The sequence below is a fragment of the Primulina eburnea genome, chromosome 11 (genome assembly GCF_022965805.1).
Source record: "Primulina eburnea isolate SZY01 chromosome 11, ASM2296580v1, whole genome shotgun sequence".
Taxonomy (NCBI): Eukaryota; Viridiplantae; Streptophyta; class Magnoliopsida; order Lamiales; family Gesneriaceae; genus Primulina; species Primulina eburnea.
Genome location: NC_133111.1, coordinates 28,171,948 through 28,195,493, shown reverse-complemented (window position 1 = coordinate 28,195,493; position 23,546 = coordinate 28,171,948). Strand labels below are relative to the sequence as shown.

The window sequence follows — 23,546 nt, the reverse complement described above, 5'->3', positions numbered from 1 at the left end:
ATGGATATTTATTCTTTACCGTTGCCTTGTTCAGTAGCCGGTAGTCAATACAAAGTCTCATTGACCCATCTTTCTTCCTCACAAATAGAACTGGAGCTCCCCAAGGGGACACACTCGGTCTGATATACCCCTTGGCCAGTAAATCCTCCAACTGTTCTTTCAGCTCTTTCAACTCAATCGGTGCCATTCGGTATGGAGACCTCAAATTCGGAACTGTTCCTGGCATCAACTCAATGCTGAAGTCTATTTCTCGAATCGGAGGTAATCCAGGAATCTCATCTGGAAAGACATCAGCAAACTCACACACCACTGGCAAGCCCACCGATGATGGGCTCGATTTCAGTAAATCAACTGAATAGACCAGGAATCTATCAGCTTATTTCTGCAATAATCGAGTCATATTCATTGCAGATATCAAAGGAATTCTGGCTCGAGAACCCTTACCATAAAATTTCCACTCCTCAGCCATTTCAGGTCTGAATCTCACGATCTTGTGGAAACAATCGACTGTAGTCCTGTACTTGATCAGCATATCGATACCGATAATACAGTCAAAGTCAGATAGCCCAAGCACAATGCAATCTCACTCAATTTCATTCCCATCATACTGCAGTGTACACGATCTAACAGACTTTACTGATATCAAACATGTCCCCAACGGAGAAGAGACAGACACTACCGCAGACAATGAATCAATAGGCAATGCATGACTCAATGCAAATCGCTCAGATATAAATGTATGTGATGCACCAGTATTAATAAATACATATGCAGGATAACCAGAAATAAAATAGTTACCTGCTACAACATCATCAGGTGCATCATGTGCCTGCTCCTCAGTCAAAGAGAACACTTTGGCCTGCTGTCTCGGAGGCTGGCTCACTGTCTGGCTTCCTCCTGTCCTATGTTGTGACTGAGTAGACGGTGCTGGCTGGAAAGAATGAACAGCAGATGGTTGTCTCCCTGTCTGAGCCACTGATCCAGATGACTCAACTACCTGGGATCCCTGAGCACCTCTCTGTGGACATACTCGGGCAAAATGTCCCTGCTGTCTACAAATACGACAGCTGCCAAACACTCCTCGGCACTGCTCGGTGGAATGCTTCCCTCCACAGGTACTGCAATAAGGTCCAGTATAGCTCTGGCTCTGTCGAGGAGTCCCAGAGCTAGAAGGACTGCTTCTTGACTTCTTGAACTGCTTCCCTCTAGCCTTCAAGAAGTCCTTCTTTCCGCCACTACTGCTGCCACTCTCAAACCGGGGAGGTGGTTGCTGTGATCCCGGTGCTGGAGGCACAAACGAAGCTCCTCTCTGTCTCATCAGACTGGCTTCAGCTCCCTTAGCCCAATTCAAGGCATCAGTGAAATTGTTTCGCCTCCTGGTATTTACCAATGTAAAATTTCAGGATTTAGGCCATTGATAAGTTGGTCCGCAACGGCCTCATCATGTTCAGCCACGTGGGGAGCAAACCGCAACAATGTAGAGAACTTGGCCACATATTCCTCAATGTTTAACTGGCCATGTCTCAAATTAGTAAACTCGGCTCCCTTGTCTTTCCTGTACGACACTGGAACGAACCTCTGATAGAATTCAGTTCTAAACACATTCCAGGTAATGGTCGTACCTCGGTGTTCCAATGCCCTCTTCGTCGTAATCCACCAGTTCTTTGCAACGTCATGTAACTGGTGTCCAATTAATTTTACCCTCCGCTCATCAATATAGTCCAGGGATTCAAATAGCATCTCAATATCGTCTAGCCAACTCTCAGAGTCCACTGCATTCTCGGTACCTTTCAGAGTCGGTGGATGAAATGACTGAAATCTTTTTAACAATGTCTCCATTGGAGTGGCTGTAACGTCCATTGGAGGATTTGACGTGCTACCCTGTTCTGGTACTCTCCTCGGAAGCATATCTGATAATCAAATGGATCAATAACAAATACTACAATTCTATTTCAGTCCTCCTCCGATCATCTTACTGCTGATCCAGAAGCGGTGCTGATTCATTCTCAATCAAACATATTACCATATCAAATCAGATAAGCAAGTAACATGTATCAAAGCAGTAAGACATGCTAGCATTCAAAAGCAGGAAAGAAAACTCAATCTACCCCGCTCACTAGCTCATATCTCAATCTAAAGGATCTATCGCTCTGATACCACCTGTTGTGGGGACCCGGACGCTAATCATGTTCATAATCATCATTGGGACTAATTAATAAATTATAAAACAGGGTCTAATTTTTTTTTTAAAATTGCGGAACTTAGTGAAATCAAACTCCTATACATATCAGTATAAAAGTATAAATCCGGTACAACACACAATCATTTACAACTAAGGTTCAACAACTAAATGTCAAGTGTCAAAGCCCTATGTACATCAAAGTCCGTGGTCTCCACTCTAATCACGCTCCCTCTTCATCTCTTTGACCTTGATCCTGTCCCACCTGTTGTCATGTACACATACAAACAAGACAAAAGCCGGATAATTCCGGTGAGAATATAATCCCAGTATAAATCAATGAAACATGCAATCATATGATAAACATAAAAGCATGGACAGATAACAGCAATATACCAAAAGCTGAAATATAATCAATATAAAAATGTCGACAATACTCGTGACTCCACGACTCAGACTAGACTCAATCCTAGTCTAGGGATCCCGGTTTCCAGATGTTGGCATTCCATATCGATCATCAGTAATAGAAGAAACTCTGATTCTATCCACATCGATATGGTATCGATCACCAGTAATAGAAGAAACTCCAATTCTATCCACATCGATAGCTAATCATCGAGTGACAGACTTTGGCACTATCGCCAATACACTATCTTGTGACATCGTGCAATGTGCCCGTGGCGATCCTGCCACTATCAGGCACTTCAGTCACAAGATTACTCATCTAATACTCATCTAATGCATGCTCCTATAAATCAATAGAACATGGATTTCAAATCAATCAAATCAATGCAAATAGTAACAAATATTATGTGATTTAGGGAAACTCAAGTATAACCTACTTGAGTCGATCTCCCAATACCACATTGACTTATACCTTTCGTTTGTAGTCTCGGTCTGAAGCAATAACCGTTCTGAACTCAAGGCTGTCTCTGCAAATCTGAAACGACATATCGAGAATCATAATATCAATATTCCATTCTCAATTCAACACTAAATCTGATTAATCTGGATTTAATTCAAATCAACGGTATAACGGCACAATCTTAGTATCCCCGTCAATACCAAATCAATAGACCTCAATTACAAATCATAACTCATATCCGATATCATAAGTAATCAACCCATAATATAAATCTGTTCAATATCAATCGATATATTTTGAAAATTCATAACCATTTCATAATCAATCCGTTTCTCAATCTGACTTCAATTCTACGATGTCTAACATGCCAAGAACATCATATATGAAGTGTATTCGATTCCAACAATATCATAATCTCAAAACATGTTAGAACGTAACAAAACTTACGTCCAGTTGTAGCCTGCGTTGATAGGAACACAGTACCGAAGTCGGATTCAAAATCAGACACACAGATTTCTCACAAATCGAATTGAACATAATTTTTCCGCCGGAAGCTCTCGTTTCTTTCTTCTTTAATTCTGATATGTATATATATATATATACGTATCATGCATCAAGTCAAATGGCGCATTCTACATGCAACACGTCTCGCGCATATGCGCGACGCTCCTCGGCGCATATGCGCGAGACAGTATGTCTCGGCGCGTGGCTCGCACAGCCCCTCGCGCATATGCGCGCCCTTACTCGGCGCATATGCGCGAGGCCATTGTTCAATTTGCCCAACTCTCGGGTACCCTCGTGCATATGCGCGGATTCAGGTCGCGCATATGCGCGAGGTTCTCTGGACATTTTGCGTATATGCGCCCGGCTGGGTCGCGCATATGCGCGAGAGTTCATCCTCGCACACACATCTTTTCATGCTGAATTCCAACTGTGTCCCGATTAATCTTCTCATAATCACCTCAAATTATAAATCAATAATCGTTAATTAACAGCGATTAATTTTCGGGCATTACACGGGTAGTGTCATGCTCGTACTTTTGTCAATAATTCCCTTCTATTTTATCAAGTCCACCTACAAATCAACTGAAACTTGTGATAGACAAACAATATGCATAAATTATGACTAAAACAAATAAAATGCAGACTCAGTACCCTAAATTTATGAAATAATGAATTTAAAATAAGATAATAAAATATGTAAAAATGTCCTTTATCCCATATAGCAGTAAATCCGGTGTTTAATGAGCGAACAAAACATATCGAGATAGATTGTCACTTTGTTCAGGATGAAATTCAAAATTGTGCAATTGCACCATCGCATGTCCCGACATATGCGCAATTAGCTGACTTGTTTACAAAAGTATTGGGTAAACAACAATCGTTCGAACATTTACTTCGCAAGTTGGACATTCTAGACTTGCATGCTCCAGCTTGAGAGGTATTGAGGTGAGAACAAGACAGAGGATAATTTGACTTAATATGTGAGCATGACTTATGGATGAAACTAACGAAGCAAGCTAGAAGAAGATTTCTATTAAAGGCGTAGGCACGTTGTGCAACAGCAAAAAACATAGGCTTGTAATATGCATTAGGAAATTAAGCTGTAAATATTAAGCATGTATTTTCCGTTTTAGATAGGAATTTCGAATTATTTGATTTTGTCTTAATTAAGTAAATATTTTTCTATATTGTTTTGCAATATTCTCAATCAGAATAACAAAAGGCAAAAACTTATGTAAGACGGTCTCACGGATCATATTTGTGAGACAGATCTCTTATTTGGGTCATTCATGAAAAAATATTACTTTTTATGCTAAAAGTATTACTTTTTATTATGAATATGGATAGGATTGACCCGTCTCACGGATGAGACCTACTCATAACAAAATTCCAATTCAAAATATTTAATTGGTGAAAAAAATATTTATTTGACTTTAATGAGTTATAATGTTCGATTCAGCTAAAGACTAGCTTTCGCCAAGGGTCAGCCGATTCATTGGACTTGTCGATTTATATATATATATATATATATATATATATATTCACGAAGGGGAAGACAACAACCGTCAACAGGAGAGGTAGGAAGAATCGAACCAGAAATGTCTGTCAGATCTCTGTGGCGCGCCAGTACGAAGCTGGTTCTGACGGCTGCGGTGGGAGGCGGCGCAGCCTTAGGGGCTGCGGCAATCGCAAGGTCCGAAGACCCCGCCTCTGCTTTCAAGCTCTCGACCGCCGTCCCTATGCGCCTCCTCCATGATGCCTTCACCGCAGCGGCCATCGCGTTCGGTATGTTTCAACTTCAGATTTATCCGCCAATCGTTAATTCAGTTTTCTTTTGGTTTTGTGTCGCGTTTAGCTTGCAGTCGCTGATTTCTTCGATTTATTCAAAGTGAAAACATGAATAAATTAGTAAATTAATTAACTCAAAATTTTGTATGTACTACCTAGCAGTTGTATTGTTGTGTATATCTAAGTTTTACCGGGTGAACCTGATTCTTTCTACCTTTTCTCATCTGTTTCTGGTTGTTGTGGAGATTACTTTGTTAATATAGCAAATAATGTCTTGATGAAATTTTTTTATGTATAAGAAACTAAATTAATTAAAAAATATATGAGGATAAGGCATCTTGTAACCAATCTTTGGAAATTGGAATACGTAGATTGGTAACCCAGTCTGAATTGAGTGCCTAGTTTCAATACAAATAAATTAGCATTTGTTGTCAGGCTACTATAGTTATCCATTCAATTGGTAATAAATAAAATGGAGATTCCTTTAAAATTCATTGAGATGTACTGATGTAACCTGTTATTTGATGTTGTCTCATAATTGAGTTACTTATTCATGTGTTACTCCAAAGGTCCGTCAATTCATGTTGTTTTATTGTTCCCGAATAGTTTTTAGTATCACTAACTTCTATATTTTTCTGAATTGTTTCATCCTTTCAAACATAACATCCGGACACATAAGTGTGATTTTTTGTGGCTACGCTGAACACTACCGAATTCCTTCAAGATCTTACACTATACCGACATGGATCTGTATGATAAAAAAAGTTTTTTATATTTATCACCCTCTTTGGAGGAATACAGATCCATTTCTATATTTATCACCCTCTTTATTTGATACATTGTTTGACATGATTCTTGTATCTGTGGTATAATTTTGTGATTGCTTTCACTCACATCTGGAAGATACTCTATGATAATGCCCAGATTGCCAGAAGGCAATCCGTCCTGTGTTTCTACTCTTTCCTGTGATGATATTCTAGTTAGTTTTGTTTGCAAGCATGGAGTCAAGAATAATTTAAATGTTGCCCCTGTTGTAATGTCTGTTTTGTGCACAATTATACATTTCAAATTCCTAAACATATTTGTCTCCAACTTATTGTGTTTAATCCATTTAAGGGGTTTTTATTAAAAATAATTTAAATTTTAAATTTTTTTTCAAAAATACTTTTAAAAAAAAATATGTTTCAAAACTACCTCAATCCGCTGATGAGAAGAGCGGACGCTGCCTACGTGTAAGAGCGTCCGCGCTTTGTAAGCGCGGACGCTGCTCCACGTAGGAGCGTCCGCGCTCACCAAGCGCGGACGCTGTATTATATTTTTTTTTTTTGTTTACAATTTTATCGATTTTTCTACACCAATCGTTTCGTCTTGACCCATTCTTATGTCTTTATTATGTACGAACGAACATAATGTACGAACGATTCCTGAACAATTCACGTGAAAGTTGAGAAAACAAGACTCTGAAAATTTCACGTGAAGACCAATAATAGAGAAACGAGTCCTATATAATTGAAAAATTTTCGATTGAATCAGTTAACAATTCTCATAAATTTTCCCTCACTTCTCTTTGAATTTTTCTCTAATCTCAGTGAAAAATGTCTAACATCGACGTACTCTTATATTTTGGTGGTCATGTAGTTAACAATAATGAATCGATTGAATATAGCATTCCATTTGTTAGACCGATACGAGTATCACGATCCATTAATTTGATGGATTTAGTTGAAGTTGTGCATAAAATGTTAGCAATCGATCCAGCGAATTTTGTTTTGAAGATGTCAACCAAGTATTCATTCATGGAGAGAGCATCTTGGCATGAAATTCAAGTCAATCTCGTTGATGACGATGTTTTACAGTTTATAATGCAATGTGACAATATGCATGTTTTTCATCTGTACGTGGAAGCAAATTCAATTGAGAATAATGTTGTATTTGATGATCCTGAATCGTACGTTCCACATGCATCCGATTCAGGTTTTTGTAACCAACCCGGTACGTCTACATATGGTGGTTTCCAGGAGCAAGAATCTTATGTTCCACAGGTTACTGAAGGACTCGGTAATATGAGTTTCGATGATGTAAGTGGGCCTTGGGATCAATTTATAAATGTCTCGTCGGAACAAAATAATGTTCCATATTGGCCGAATCCAACATTAGATACGAGTGCTCGTTGTCCGGATGAGGCCTATAATGATTATATTTGGAGGACTGATTCTGAACCCGATATATCATACAGCGAGTCTGAAGAAGACGATGCGAATGTTGATGATGAAGTGAATATTTTTACGAATCCTGATGAGGGGACATCATCTCAACAACCACCACGTGACACATTGCAGAGGCAGACCGTACCATTTCTGTCAAACACTTCTGAAATACCATCATTTTTCAATAAATTTTTTGGGGAAGAGCATCCTGATTCTGTCGATGTTCCTTGTGGAGAGCAATCAAGCTATTACAATCCGGATAGAGGTGAATTACGCGTCAACATGTTATTTAAAGATAAGAATGATCTTATTGCATCTGTGAAGGATTATTTTGTCAGAGTTGTCAGGCGTGAGTACCGTGTCGAGGATAGCACACGCAGTTTGTTGAAGTTACGTTGTAAAAATAATTCTTCTACGGTCATTTGTCGATGGGGACTGCGCGCTTCATTGAAGGCCAAGACAGGTTATTGGAAAATAACAAAATATGGCGGGCCTCACAAATGTATATCTACGTCTGTTGGTATAGACCATAAGAACTTGAGCAGTGAGATGGTGGCACATACGCTATTGGGAGTTGTTCGTTGTGATCCTTCGTACGAGATTAAGTACATCATTGAAAATGTGAAAGATAAATATGGTTATCAAATCTCGTACCTGAAGGCATGGCGAAGTTTGAAACGTGCTATGGAAATTGCTTATGGTACATGGGAGAGCTCGGTTCAATTACTTCCGAAATATATGTGTGCTTTGTCCAAATACAATCCGGGAACAGTTGTGGAGTGGAAGCATCTCAGAGCCAACAATGAAATGAGTAAGACACTGAACTATGTTTTCTGGGCATTTAGGCCGTGTGTTGATGGGTTTCGGCATTGTCGGAAAATAATTAGTGTTGATGGTACACACTTGTATACCAAATACAAGCACAAAATGTTGATCGGTGTTACTCTGGATGCGAACAATCAGGTTCTACCGCTAGCATTTGCTGTTGTGGATGAAGAAACAACAGATTCTTGGAAATGGATCCTGGAGAATCTCGGAAGACATGTTGTTCGTGGTGAAAATGGCGTGTGTCTTATTTCTGCTAGACATAAGGGAATCGTGCGCGCAACTGCAGATCTACCATATTTTCAACCTCCACACGGTGTGCATCGGCTTTGTTTGAGATACGTGTGTTCAAACTTCAACGCTAAATTTAAAGACGTGCATCTGAAAGATTTATGCTGGGCGACAGGACACACAGAATCAAATTTGTAAGTTTAAATCAATCATGGAGGCAATCAAACAAAAAAACATTTTGGCGCACCGATATTTGGCTGGAATTGAGAAAGAAAAATGGAGTTTGGCACATGATGGTGGTTGGCGTCGTGGGGTGATGACAACCAATATGTCGGAGTGTTTAAATAGTGTGTTGAAGGGTGCTCGTAGACTTCCTATATCTGCCATAGTACACTTGACACTTCAGAGGTGCGTACAATATTTTATTGAACGTGTGACTAGAGGTGCTCGAATGGTTCAGGAAAATCAGATGTGGTCAGATTATGCATTCCGGAAGTATGACAAGTGGGCGAGAAAATCTAGTGAACATCGTGTTGCCAAATATGATGTACGTGATCAAGCTGCTTCTGTTGCAACTCTAGGAAGGCCAAGTCGTGGCCAACATATGCAGGTGGTGAAGTTAGCAACGAGTGATTGTTCGTGTGGTAAATGGACGATTTTTGGCATACCATGTTCTCATGCTATTTGTACCGCGAAGTGGCACTCGTTGGATCCCACGACACTAGTGCGACCATGGTATAACATATCTGAGTACCTAGCGACTTACGAAGGCAGATTTCAACCTCTTGCAGATGAGCGTTACTGGGATCCTCCACCTTTCGAGTTGCTACACAATCCTGTTAGACGTGAAAGAAGAAGAGTTGGTAGGGATAGAACAACTCGATTGCGAAATGAGATGGACACAAGTGTTTCTAGACAGAGACATCATGGATGAATTATTTTCTGATATTATAATAATTATTGATATGATAAATGAGAAATTTATAGTCACAATTTGTTTTTACGTTATGTTCACGATTAAAATTAATTTTAAATAATTTAACATATGTCAGGGAAAATCGAAATAATTGAAGTGCACGTCCGACGTCTGAGCGGTAACGAATTACCGCTCGGGCGCGAGGGGAGAGCCCCTCGCGCCCGGGCGGTAACAAGTACCGCTCGAGCGCGAGCAGTGCGTTGGAATTCTTTCCAGCGCACAGCTCGCGCTCGTGCGGTAACTTGTTACCGCACGAGCGCGGGGGGCTCTGGAAATTTTCCAGAGCCCCTTGTGCCGAGCGGTAACAAGTTACCGCTCGGGCGCGTTACGTGCGCTGGAAAGAATTCCAGCGCACAGCTCGCGCTCGTGCGGTAACTTGTTACCGCACGAGCGCGGGGGGCTTTGGAAATTTTCCAGAGCCCCTCGCGCCCGAGCGGTAACAAGTTACCGCTCGGGCGCGTTACGTGCGCTGGAAAGAATTCCAGCGCACAGCTCACGCTCGAGCGGTAACTATTTACCGCTCGAGCGCGAGCATTTCTGCCTCCACACATCAACGCCCCTTTCTCTTTCCCTTTCCTTTATATTTCCTCCATTCCTTTCTCTATCTCTTTATCTCATATCCAAATCTCTCTCAATTCTCTCTCTATTCTCTTCCCTCCACCCTTTTTCCTTATCTCCTTACCAAAATTCCTACAACTCTCCAAACATCACTCAATTATTCTCATCTAATTATCAAACAATGGCTCCCAAGAAGGTGAAAGGTAATCTCGGGTCTTCTTCTTCGTTTGATAGAACTCGATTTGTTAGTGATGCGGCGCAGGCTCGGTATGAACATGCCAAAATCAATAGAAACCCGATTACCGAGCGGGGATTTCGTAGACAAAGGGAGGATCGATACGTTGGGCCTCTTGTGGATTTGGATAGGCGCAGCTGGGAAAAATTTGGAGCTCAACCGAGAGCGGCGGTGGTCTCGATCGTGCGAAAATTTTACGCAAATGCGGGTGAGAGGACGGATGCCAAAGCTTTTGTTCGGGGTAAACTTGTGTCATTTGATTCTGATATAATCAATGCTTTTTTAGAAACGCCCGAGGTCGACGATTCCGCCTTCCAGACTTTGGTTGCTAACCCTGATTATACTGTGATAATCGACACCCTGTGTCATCCAGGGGCGATCTGGAAACCAGTAGGGGGATCACCGAGTTGTTTTGATGAAAAATATCTGAAGGCCGATAATGCTCTTTGGTATTTGTTTTTGGCAAGGAGAATGATGCCGGTGTCACACAAAAGTGAAGTTCAAAAAGAGCGAGCCGTGGTGCTATATGCTATATCTCAGGGTTACCCAATCAATGTGGGAAAGCTTATCAATTCTCAAATTTTGATAAGCGTTAATAATAGACATATCGGTCTTTTCTTTCCATGTCTCATATCAGAGTTGTGTGCGATGGCAGGCGTTGTGTTCCGTGATGATGAAGAGTGGCTGCAACCAATGAAGCCCATTTGTATCCAGGACTGGCAGCGTAAGTATGCTAAACGACGTTTAGAATTCAGGACGGATGAGGGCGATACAGGTGGATCGAGCACCGCCGTCCCGCATCGCCAACAACCCCACAGACGGTCCCTAAACGAGAAAGTAGATGAAACTCTTGCCTTCATGGCACACCAGGAACGAGTTAACTTGAACCACAATGAACATATATCATATTTGGAGTCCATGATGCATACAATGATGGCCCATAGAGGTGTTGACCCAGGGACCATTCCTCCACCTCCGCCGTTCATTTCTCCGTTCAATTTTCAGTATGACTATCAGCCACAGGGGAATGCATCGGGAGTGCCACCACCAGATAATGACGAGGATGAATGAGGTATGTGATCTTAACGCATATCAACAGGTTCAAAAGAAGAACAACAAAGTCGAGGATATGGAAGTCAATTATGTTTTTTCATCTTATTTTTCGATTGTGTATCTTCTTCATTTCAGGTGTGTAAGATGTAAAAGAAATTGGAACGTGTTTGTTTATATTTTTTATTTCAGTTTTGTTTACTTGTGTTTTGTTTCCTGCACTTATATTAATCTGATACTGATGAAATTAAAAAATTTACAATCAGGTAAATAACACTATACTTATGAAATCATAAAATTCACACGGTGCAACAACGCAATCTGTACAACAATTGAAATTTTATAGTCACAATTAATTAGCAGAATCATCGTCATAATTAAAATGATACAAATGGCTCCTTGTTCCACAGTCAGGTGGATTGCGTCTTCTCGTCCCTCTACTGCAATCCTATATTTTCAGGAATTCCTTCATTTGAATAATCTGGATAAGTGATAGGGGATATAACATTCCTCTGCGGTCGAGTATCATTCACAACATGCTGATGTCCGACGTTAAGCAAATTCGTGAAACTTTGTGTGTTCGACCAATAAGGAGTCTGAAAATCTGTCTGACCAAACGGACGAAAGTCACCATACCCTGAATCACCGAAAAAATCATGCTGAGTATTAGAGGTTCCTGCAATATTCATTTCAGCTGACGTAAAAATCGTAGAGCCTCCTGCAAACCCACTTGGTTGCCCAACCATGTCAACTCTCCCTCCAAATGAAGACTGATGCGAAAATGGAGAAGGCGTACTAAAATTTTGTTGAACATTAAATTCTCCAACAAAAGTATTGTACGGTTGTGGTTGAAAACCAACCGCAGTAACTGCAGATGAGATCGTGCGCACAGTTATTCGATTGTACCATTCAAAGTAATCTTCATCAGTTTGCGTCGTTCGCCCGTATCGCACCCCTTTACAAACATGTCTCAGCCTATTATTCCACAACTCAATTGAATTCCTATGATAATCTCTCCAGTTGGTGTTGCGATGTCCTATTCTCGTGATATTATGCATATCGTCATTGTCGACGGCAGACCCTGGAATTGATTGCCGCCTTCGAAATTGTTGCATTACCCGATTAGGACGATGCATCTCCACAATGTCAAAGCAAATAAGGGGACAAACACATCGCCATATTTTGTTGTCGTATGAATCAATAATGGTCTTCACATTTGTGTCATTTTTCTTGTATACGCTCCAATTAAACTGCAAAAAAATTATTAAAATTGAATATTAATTTCATCAACAAAAACTAAATAGTTTTCGGCTAATCACTATTACGTATTAAAATTTTATAATACCTCATTATTATTCATACGATCTAGCGAATCCCTTATAATTCTTACAGAATGTGTTGGCGAATGTGTGTAACTAAACTCATACGTCCACCTACAGTTACAAAAAAAAATTATATATCAAGAAAATATACAAGATAAATATGATATTTACAAAAATAATTTTTACATATTACCGTGCACCATATGGAGAAACTGGAATTAAAGCATCCGGATCAACGGGAGGTACAACTAATGTTAACCCATCTCGATCGGGATTAACACCTTTAATCCTGCTCCATGCCCAAATCTGCGTGTAATAATAATAAAAAAATTTAACAAATTTAAACAAAATATCGTGTTAAATAATCACATCACATTAATGATACCTGCAGGATATATAAAGGTCCAGCCATTGTAGACTTCTCTACACGTGTCGCGTTGCACAACTCACGATATAGAAATGCTAAAACTGCACTACCCCAACTATAAGACTTCACGTTATCAAGATCTCGTAACAGTTGTAAAAAAATTAGTCTAGCTGACCCTTCTTGATAATCAGGGAACATTATTCCTCCAATAATCATTAACGCAACACAACGAGTAAATTTCACAACATCTACCTCTGAAGTTTCATCATTGACAGGGTTAGATATACAATGATCATGTAGTGCTGTCATAGACAGATGACCACCTTTCAAATATTTTGATGCTGGCAAAAATCCCAACATATCCAAACATATGTGTTGCCATTCCTCAACTTTATGCGATACGTCTACTCCGGTTACTGCTTCACCATCAATTGTCAGTCCCCAAATTATTGAAACATCTTGTAATGTAACTGTTGCTTCACCACATGTAAAGTGAAACGTGTGTGTCTCACGTCTCCAACGTTCAACAAGCGCAGTAATCAAATGATTATCAATAACTTGCAAGCCACATTCTAAAACTCCATAAAAACCCATATGATTTAAATATGACAATACACGCCTGTGTAAGTAATTATCGGTATATAACTTCCAAATCAAATTGTCTGACCTTTTCACTTTGACAATATCATCAACGGTTAATGAAGATACGCTTGATGAAATATGGGTCGCCTGTAAATATAGGACACTAAGATCTTCTGGATTTCTATTATCTGTCATTTTTGAAAAATGCTGTAGATCTTCTCAACTTCTTCAAAAATTATTGTGCGTAGGAAATGAAATGATAAACGAGAGCACGACAGAGGAAGATAAATGGAGGAAAAAAGAGGATGAGGAAGAAGATAAGAATCGACACTCATAATGCTTGGACCAATCAATAAGGGCCACGTGGCATGAGAGAAGAGGGGACGCTCCACGTAGGAGCGTCCGCGCTTACCAAGCGCGGACGCTCCTACGTGGAGCAGCGTCCGCGCTTACCAAGTGCGGACGCTCCTACACATAGGCAGCGTCCGCTCTTCTCATCAGCGGATTGAGGTAGTTTTGAAACATATTTTTTTTTAAAGTATTTTTGAAAAAAAATTTAAAATTTAAATTATTTTTAATAAAAACCCTCCATTTAAGTTATTTTTGTATTGACTTGAACTATTGGAATTGAGACAACATTTAATTTGAAAGGACAGTTTTGAGGATTTGAGTCGGAGAATTATTTTGTTGGAATTTCAATGATTTTTTTTATTGTCACTTGTATCATTCTTTATGTTTAATTATTTATTTGGGTAGCAGAAGTCTTTCTCCTTATACTCTTAATCATTTACTATTCAAATTTATTTCTTTGTTTGCACGTGGTACGTTTTTTGGGTTTTTCACAGTTGGTTTCACGAGTACTAATAAAATTTGAAGAGTGCCACTTATATGGACAGGTAAGTTTGCTGTGGTAGAATTTGTTGAACTGAAGTTCCTATATTTTCTGCCATTTGCAATACATGTTAGTATATAAATTCACATTCGCAGGGTTTCTAAAATTTCTAGTTTGTAATATTGGTTTAGTTTGCAATTTCGTTGTTTACACACTTCTGCCCAGTACTCTTGAGTGCATATCTTATATTTTAAGTTTCATTTGGTAAAGGTTTTTTAAAGAAATGAATAATTTATATAGTAACAGGTTAATACTTAAAAGACTACTGAACACAAAGACGATGCACGATGGTCCCTACTCCCTAGGATGGCGAAAAAAACAACTGCAGCAGTTGATGGAAATTTTGAGAGAACTTACCAATTTTTTGTGGCGGATGACTGAATTGCATTCCTTATTTGTCATTCCAGGAATTCCGTTCTCGACCATTGCAACAACATCATAAATATTCACCAAGAAAGCATGCATTGACCTCCTAAAAAACTGGAAATCTGTGCACCATTTCAAAGAAATACAGGCACTGATCTTTATCCATGGCCTCCACCCAAATATCAACATCCTGCACAAGCTCCTTTCTTTTTCCTCTGCCATAAATCTTGCCTACGCTGAAAAACTGTTTGCTCAAATAGAAATTCCGACTTTGTTTATCTATAATGTGATGATCAAGGCATGTGCTAAAGTTGTTAGTTGTAGTAAAGCCCTCCACTTGTTTGATGAATTGCGTGTAGTCGTGTACATGGATTGCTCCCCCGTTAATTATACACACCCCTTCATTTTTTAAGCTCTTGGAGGATCGAGGGTGGTTCTTGACGGAGAAAAAATTAATGGGATTGTGATGAAAACTGTGGATGTGTATGATTCGTACGTCTGTAATTCGATTTTGGATATGTATGGCGAGTTGGGGTGTGGTGAGAGTTTAAGTAAAATGTTTGATGAAATGCTTCATAGAGACTTGATTTTGTGGAATATTTCGATTTCTGGTTTTGTGAAGAGTAACAAGTTGGAAGAAGGTATTGGCGTTTATATGAAGATGACACTAGATAGAATTGTGAAACATGACGAGGCTACGATTGTTAGTACATTGTCGGTTTGTACTTCCTTGAAGAGATTAGATCTTGGTCATGAAATTCATGACTTTGTACGAGGATAAACTGAGCTTACAGTGATAATCGGAAATGCGTTGTTGGATATGTATGCTAAGTGTGGGTGCTTGAATATGACCAGGGGAATGTTTGATACAATGTATGAAAACCATGTGCTTTGTTGGACTACTATGGTGTCAGCATTTGTGAAATGTGGTCAATTGGATGAGGCTACGTCATCATTTGAAAGGGCTCCAGTAAGAGATCTTATTCTATGGACAACCATGATCAATGGGAAATACAGTTTAACAAGGTTGATGAGGCAATGGCTTTGTTCAGGAACATGCAAATGGATAGAGTTAAGCCCGAAAAATTCTAACAGGATGTGCTAAGTTAGGAGTCTTAGAACAGGGTGAATGGATCCATTCTTACATAGAAGAAACCGGAATAAAGATAGATGTTGGTACCGCTCTTATAGAGATGTACACAATATGCGGCATCTTAGATATGTCCTGAATAGTTTTTATCATATGAATCAGAAAGATACATCATCATGGAAAGCAGTAATTTGTGCATTTGCGATGAATGGAAGTACCAACAGAGCATTACAATTATTTTCAGAGATGATTTGTACAGGGATTAAACCTGATATCACTTTTATTGGTGTTTTAAATGCTTGCAGTCATGGAGGGCTAGTTGAGGAAGGCCGAAGGTATCTTGACACTATCATTGAGGTCTATCGGATTGAACGGAAGTTGGAACACTATGCTTGATAGACTTACTTGGTCGTGCTGGACTCTTAGAAGAAGCTGAGGAACTGATAAACAAAGTATCGATGAAAGATAATAAGCTTATTGTCCCACTTTATGCAGCTTTGCTTAATGCTTGAAGGAACTATGAAAATGTTGATATAGGTGAATGCATTGCCCCGCGGATTTTGGAGATCAAGTCCTATGATTCTAGCAACCGTACACTTCTAGCTCATATATACGTGGGATGATGCAATTAAAGTTAGAAGGAAAATGACAGCCACTGGACACAAGAAGGTGCCCGGTTGCTAGTGCAATTGAAACTTTTGGAGATGTCCCCTAACAAGTGGTTGGAAATGAATATCCACCAAAAGATTTGACATTAAGGACTTGAGATCCTTCAAGTGGTTGAGTGCAGTAAAGGTAATGTGTCTTAACAGTAGGAAATATGATTGAAGCTGATTTCAGAAGTAAGATTGTCAGTTGATATGTCAGATGATAAGCCGAGTTATACATCCAATGAACCAAATTGGACTCATTTCTGTGAGTATGATCAGATCATCTACCTCACATTGATCCAGGCAACTGCCAACAATTAATTTGGAGACTCATTTACTTAAGAATAATTAGACAGGTTAGTTGTTTTGATTTGCAGAATTTTTCAGTTCATAGGGATTGGTATGCTTGGACATAGGTTGCACTAATTTCTCTCACAGCCTCCTGCACGAATCTCAAGTCATAATTTAGTGTCTTACCCTTTTGTTTGATTCTACTTGTCATAATTTTTGTCTGGTTGTTTCACATTTTACATTCTTGTGCTCTTTAATCTATATCGATATTTGATATAGCCGTTTTGGCCATATGTTTGTTTCTATGCTGCAAATTTGCCTTTATTACATCATCCAAGATGCGTGATCCCTTCATCTGTCCATCATTTAAATGGATACTGGATCCTTTTCGAGTTTCTAGTCACTCTTCAACTCTTTTTGGTATTGAGTCTCTCGACAAGTTCATTTCTTTCTGCACACTGTTGTCCCTAGCTTCTTCAAACTATGAACAAGCAGCCCATTATCAATAATTTGTCTTTATACAATTTACTGGGACGCCCGAAGAGGGCGAGGGTGATCGCCCCATGAGGTTGCACGGACAATAAGTGACTCCTGACAGGCTTTTAGGCGAATGGAACAAGAATGAACATATCAGACACCAGAATGAGAGGGATTCCAAAAACTGTTCAGGTATGAGACTGTGCAGTTGAGAAGTGTATAAAAGATTTGATAAGTACTACTCATATTAAGAAGGTATATATTCTTTTTGGGAGCTCATCACATAAAAACTTCAAAGTTAAGCGTGCTTGACTTGGGACAATTCTGGGATGGATAACCCTGCGAGAAGTTTCTTAGGGTGCCTGTGTTAGATAAAATAAAGAATCTAGAAATATATACACGTCTTGGTACAGTGGGATAATCGTCGAATTTGAGACGTTACATTTACCACCTTAATGACTGAGATTATGTAGATTGCTAGTTTTGTTTCTTGAAATTAGTTTTGTATGCTCTTGGTTAATTTATATAATTTCAATAACAATTATTTTATTACTTGTCTCTTATGTTTCCTTCTTCAATCATGCACATCTATATTGACTGTTGTAGTTTCATATGATAACTAAATATTCATCACATCTCCCGAGTGAAGGGATTTTCTTGGTCCTTTTCATTTTTATGATTTAGTACATCACTTGATATATGGAGATGAAATCATCGGCTCAAGTAAGAGACAAATCTGTGCGATCTTTTCAGCTCATATGCACTTGAGCCAAAATATAATTGTTTCTTAATCTTCTACCCAGGATGCAATCTTTAATTTATTTTATGGTGCCTACTGCACACACACATGTTTGTACAAATATATTGAACTGTCAATGGCTCAATGCCCTGGGTTCTACATCATTTAAGCTTTTATTTTTAATTTTTTTTATTTTTCTTGCTGGAGATTAATCTTTTTGAATGCATGTAATTTACCCTTGAACATCCCTTGATATGAAGGGAATCCAAATCATTGCATATGACCTCAAACTTGAAATATATTCCAGAGTCTAACAAACTGAGCGTCACTTTGAATTTTTTGTATGAGCTTGACTCGGTGAATTTCTAACAATGATTGACCATTCCTTTTTTTTTTGGAAAATGATTGACCATTCCTGACTTCTTTATAACAACAATTATTTATGACATTACACCAATAAATCGACAAATATTTCTTGGGAGGTATTTGTAACATTATGTTGGAGATTCTTATAGCTTGTAACTTTCTGTCAGATTATGAGTATTCTCTCTGGGGATTGGCAGAGGATAGCATTGAAAGGACAAAAACTAAACGGGAAGTTCATGCCAGGAGCGCACTGAAGCTTCAAGAACTTTGCTTTAGAAATGGAGGAATATATATCAAGTTAGGTCAACACATCAGTCAGTTGGTATGCTCTTCTCATGCTGTCATTTCAATGCCATGCTGTAACTACAAAACTTGACCGAAATGTCTTCTTCAGGAATACTTGGTACCGGATGAATATGTCCAGATAATGAGACAATCAATGTTGAATAGATGTCCAGTTTCATCTTATGACCAAGTGTGTGATGTTATCAAGAAAGAGCTTGGAGGGATGCCTGATGAAGTAAGTTGTCATTCATTCCAATAAAGCTTGAAATTTATATGATTTTTCTAGCTCAACGAGAGCGTAAATTGATTGTAGGTGTATCAGTGTATTTCTCCATTGTCAGTTTATTAAGTTATTCAAAAATCCAGGCATGGTTTATCAATTAAGTTATTTAAAAGTCCAGGCTGGTTTATCATGTTTTGTTACCGGCAGATTTTTGATGAATTTGATCAAGTCCCCATAGCAAGTGCTTCTTTAGCACAGGTTCATGTTGCCCGAACTCATGACGGTCATAAAGTTGCTGTGAAGGTAACAAAAATCTCCACCATCATACTTATTTAGCCTTGATATAAAAATTATCTAATTTTCGTTAATGTTATTTGCTTCAGGTTCAGCACACTCACATGCTAGACACAGCTGCTGCAGATTATGCAACCGTGGAGTTAATTGTGAATACATTGCATTGGCTTTTTCCTTCTTTTGATTATAGGTTTGATATAATTTTAAGCAACCAATTTCTTGAGTGTCTATGCATTTAGAAAACTGATGATTCTTGAGTTGCTAATAGAATTTAATCTATACTGGTTGTTGCACAAACATAATACGTATAACTGAAAGCCTCTCCCTCCTGTATATACATTTTTTTCTCACCCAGAATCGAACCTTTCCTCGGTGCAGATGGTTGACTCATGAAATGCGAGAAAGTTTACCAAAGGTTTGTCTGTTAAGATTTATTGTTGTCTCAGTCAGTGATCATATTACCTTGCACTTTTTGCCTCAATCGTGTTCTCAATGCTGTCAGTGATTCGCAGCTTTTTTGTTATGTGGTCCTGTAGTTGTACATTTATTTCTTCTGCCTTAAGTTCTCTACCTCTTCTTTATGTGGGGTCAATACATCCCTGTTGTTGTCTTGCCTTCTACTCCGATTTTCATTATCTGAAGGTCCCCTACTTTCAAGTCTTTTCATTATTCAGGAAAAATGTTATGACAAATTGCCAAAGTTTTCTTAGGTTTTTCCCTGAAGTTGTGTATCTTGAACTACTATCCAAATTTTTGAAGTTTTTACCTTTTATTATAACACTGGTTAAATGAACCTTTATTTTTATTTTTCAGGAGTTAGATTTCTTGATCGAGGCCAAGAACAGTGAAAAATGTATGCATAACTTTAGGAGGTTTTCTCCACATATATCTGAATATGTTTATGCTCCCAAAGTATTTTGGAACTTGAGTACCTCCAAGTTGTTGGTAATGGAATTCATTGATGGAGCTCAAGTAAATGATCTTACGACCATTCAGAAACTAGGAATTGGTCCAAGTGATGTATCAAAATTGGTAAGTTACTGTGCTTCCCTGTAGGATGTGACTAAACAATGGTGTGATCTGAAAATTGCTTAAAAAATTCTCTTTTAATTTGCACATTCCTAAACAATCGTGGCTTGGCTTTTAGTTCATATTCTACCTTGATCTAGGTTAATATCATCAATACTATGTCATCAGTGTTAACAAACTCCATTTTTCATGACTAATTAATTAGTGGATAGGACTATTCTATGTCCCGTCTAGTTGAGTCCTTGGAAAGATTTTTTATTTTACTGCCTTGAATGTGCTTGATTTTAAATTTGATCAAGTCTTGTTTTCTTCAATGCAGTTAAGTCGTGCTTTTGCTGAAATGATGTTTAAACATGGTTTTGTGCACTGTGATCCTCATGCTGCTAATGTGTTAGTTCGCCCCTTGCCTTCTGGAAATAGGAGCATTTTTGGTGAGGCATCATGTGGATAAAATTTAATCTGTCTAAATTATTCATGCTTTCTCGTTCTCTTGTGATTTAACCTCGAGTAAGCATTTTCCTGTTCCATTTCAATAACACTGATAAACATAAGGGCCAAATTGGTTCTTACATTAATCAGTTTTTTTGAAGTTCCATTGGATTTTACATTTTTACTTGTTGCAATTATCTCTTGCAGCTATTTTTAGCTTTCCCGTTCCTTGCAAGTATCACACTTTCAAATTTTAATTTAACTTTGTTGTTTTTGACTTTAAAGCTTGTTTCCCTTGTTCAGGAAAGAAAAAACCGCAGTTGGTATTGCTGGACCACGGTTTATACAAGGATCTTGACTTCTCGACAAGAATTAACTATGCTTCCCTTTGGAAGGTGCATGGTCTGGAAAACTTATGTTTCCACTGATCATGTTTCTTGCTGTAAATTTTTTGTCGTGACACAATACTTTGTTATATATTGCAGGGTTTAGTATTTTCTGATGCCAAGGCAATTAAAGAAAATAGTGCAAAGTTAGGTGCTGGGGAGGACCTTTATGCATTATTTGCTGGAATTCTTACCCTGAAACCATGGAATAAAGTTGTTGATCCTGCTGTGGATCATCTAGTTGTCCAAGGAACTGAAAGTGATAATTCAGAACTTCAGGTGACCTCATGCTGCTAAGATGATTATTCATGATTAGATTTTTGAAAGAAGTTTTTAGTATCTGCATTTCTTTTTCTTGGATTTTGTCGTCGGTGTTTGAACTACATATATTTCTCCATAGCAGAAAATATGGTCGTAAGATTTCCTAGACTGTTCTATTTTTTATTTTCTTTCAAACAGATTCTCGAAAGAGGCATAGTGTTTTTTTATATTATTTCGGTTAAAGTGCATTTTTGAAGTTTTTTGAAGTGTAGTTAGTGGGATAAAGGCTTTTGTGTTGTCGTATAAAAGTGAATTTTTTCTGTATGTTTAACTTCTGTGATGCGATTTATTTTCAGCTCTTGCTATTCTTTTCTGCTTTATGATGGTTCTTTATTTCTTATCCCCTTTTATCCAGATGTATGCTTCACAATACTTTCCTCAAATAACTGAGCTGCTCAGGAGACTCCCTCGAGTGATTCTTTTAATGCTAAAAACAAATGATTGCTTGCGAGCGGTAAATAGATCTCTGGTATGATCTCTTAAACGAGTCTTCACGTTTTTGTACTCTTGCCTTTCAGCTTGTGTTGGATTGTTTAATCATTTTTTTTAAAATTTATTTTAAGAATCAATTCATATCAATGTATCAATGAAATAGGAGATGAAACACCATTTAACAAGGAAATTTGAATTGTCATGCAGAAACCTTTTAATGATATATGACAAGGGTCTGACTGGCTTGGTTATTTTTACTTATATGTACGGAATCTATCTGTATGCTTTCCTAGTACTTCGTAGACTTTTTTATGTGACTGAATTTATGAAGAGTTTCTAGTTTATCAATTTTGAATTAAATTTTCACCAATTTAAGTACTAGAATGTTCAAAAACATCAATATCAATCTAAAGTGAGAATATCTATACATTATTTTACTGTGAGGTAGCTTGAAGTTTATAGCTTTCTTACATTATTTTGTAAATAAGTTTCCTTCTATACCACTTAAGGGAGATATTTTGCAATAAAGCAAAGGTAATAGCTAATAACTCTTCATGCTCGATACGCAAAAAGTAACCTGTATGTTTCATAAACAGATGCAAGGCTCGTCACTTGAAACATTCTTGATTGTTGGAAGAATCTCTTCTGAGGCAGTTATCGAGTCACGATTGCTGCAAAACAGGTCGTTTCTTACTCGGGTTAATGTGTGGTTTGAAATGTGTCTATTAGATGCTCGGCTGTTCGCAATGCAGATTGCTTTGTGGTTATTGAAACTTAAAAAAGCCCTGACATTTTGAGACCAGATCAGACAAGGTATCACACATAGAAAGCAAAACGATGTTTGTAAAAATAGATTGTGTTGCTTCATAATCCGGCATTCTTGATTCATGTGTAGAGCCAACATAGATTCCGATATCATTACTTTTGGGGTTGTTTTTTCCCCTTACGTACACCCAAAACTAGGCCGCTTGAGATAAAATGTCAACTTTGGACAAACAACATTCATTTACATATTTATAACAAGAAAAGGGTACAAGATTCTTACCTTTCAGATATTGATTTCCACGAGAAAAGTATATTACGATTGATTCCTTTATTTCGAATGACAATAATTTGCATTTTGATCTCTAGAAGTTTCTATGAGAATTTTTTTTCACTACTTGCATCAAAAAGTGATTTATATTTATTGCCATAAATGTATTTTATTATCACAAATAGTATATAACTAGTTATTCTGCACTCGTGATGCATGTGTGTATAATCTTTTTTATCATTATCGATGGACTAAAGTGAAATTTGACAATTTATGGAGGGATTAAATTGATATTTGAATTGTTGAAATAAAAATAAAAGTGTGTTCAAATTGGAAAAAACAAAAAACAAAAGTGTAATATTAGTATCATATAAGGGTAAAATTGAAAAAAAAAAGTAAAATTGAAAAAAAAAAGTTTGTATTCTCCTTAGGTGGTGGATGTACTCAACCTTAATAAGATAAAATATATAAAATATTAAATAGTTAGTATGTTACTGATCATATGACGAGATAAGTGCTACAATTTGATTCAAAACATAATACGAAATCAATTC

General features: G+C 38.0%; 1 protein-coding gene across 4 annotated transcripts; it reads left to right on the top strand.

Annotated features, from left to right (window-relative positions):
- The first annotated feature begins 5,071 nt into the window (after positions 1-5,071).
- Positions 5,072-23,028, top strand: LOC140804875 (putative ABC1 protein At2g40090). 4 transcript variants are annotated; one of them, XM_073161034.1, is made up of 14 exons: positions 5,222-5,333; positions 14,989-15,308; positions 15,361-17,043; positions 18,728-18,882; positions 18,955-19,080; positions 19,276-19,371; positions 19,452-19,552; positions 19,741-19,777; positions 20,176-20,394; positions 20,711-20,822; positions 21,124-21,215; positions 21,306-21,485; positions 21,883-21,996; positions 22,556-23,028. In XM_073161034.1, exons 5-14 carry the CDS (start codon positions 18,988-18,990, stop codon positions 22,754-22,756), a joined length of 1,245 nt encoding a protein of 414 aa, XP_073017135.1. In that variant the 5' UTR covers positions 5,222-5,333; positions 14,989-15,308; positions 15,361-17,043; positions 18,728-18,882; positions 18,955-18,987; the 3' UTR covers positions 22,757-23,028. The 4 variants fall into 4 exon arrangements, with proteins under 4 accessions (XP_073017133.1, XP_073017135.1, XP_073017134.1 ...); XM_073161033.1 differs by having other exon boundaries at positions 14,989-17,043; XM_073161032.1 differs by lacking the exons at positions 14,989-15,308; positions 15,361-17,043 and having other exon boundaries at positions 5,072-5,333.
- Positions 23,029-23,546: the final 518 nt, after the last annotated feature.

Bases quoted from the DNA above. Each gene is read 5' to 3' on its own strand.
- LOC140804875 (XM_073161032.1), top strand. From the start codon at position 5,147: ATGTCTGTCAGATCTCTGTGGCGCGCCAGTACGAAGCTGGTTCTGACG. The intron at 19,372-19,451 runs GTAACAAAAATC...TATTTGCTTCAG, and splicing joins GTCATAAAGTTGCTGTGAAG to GTTCAGCACACTCACATGCT. The intron at 19,553-19,740 runs GTTTGATATAAT...TCCTCGGTGCAG, and splicing joins TTTCCTTCTTTTGATTATAG to ATGGTTGACTCATGAAATGC.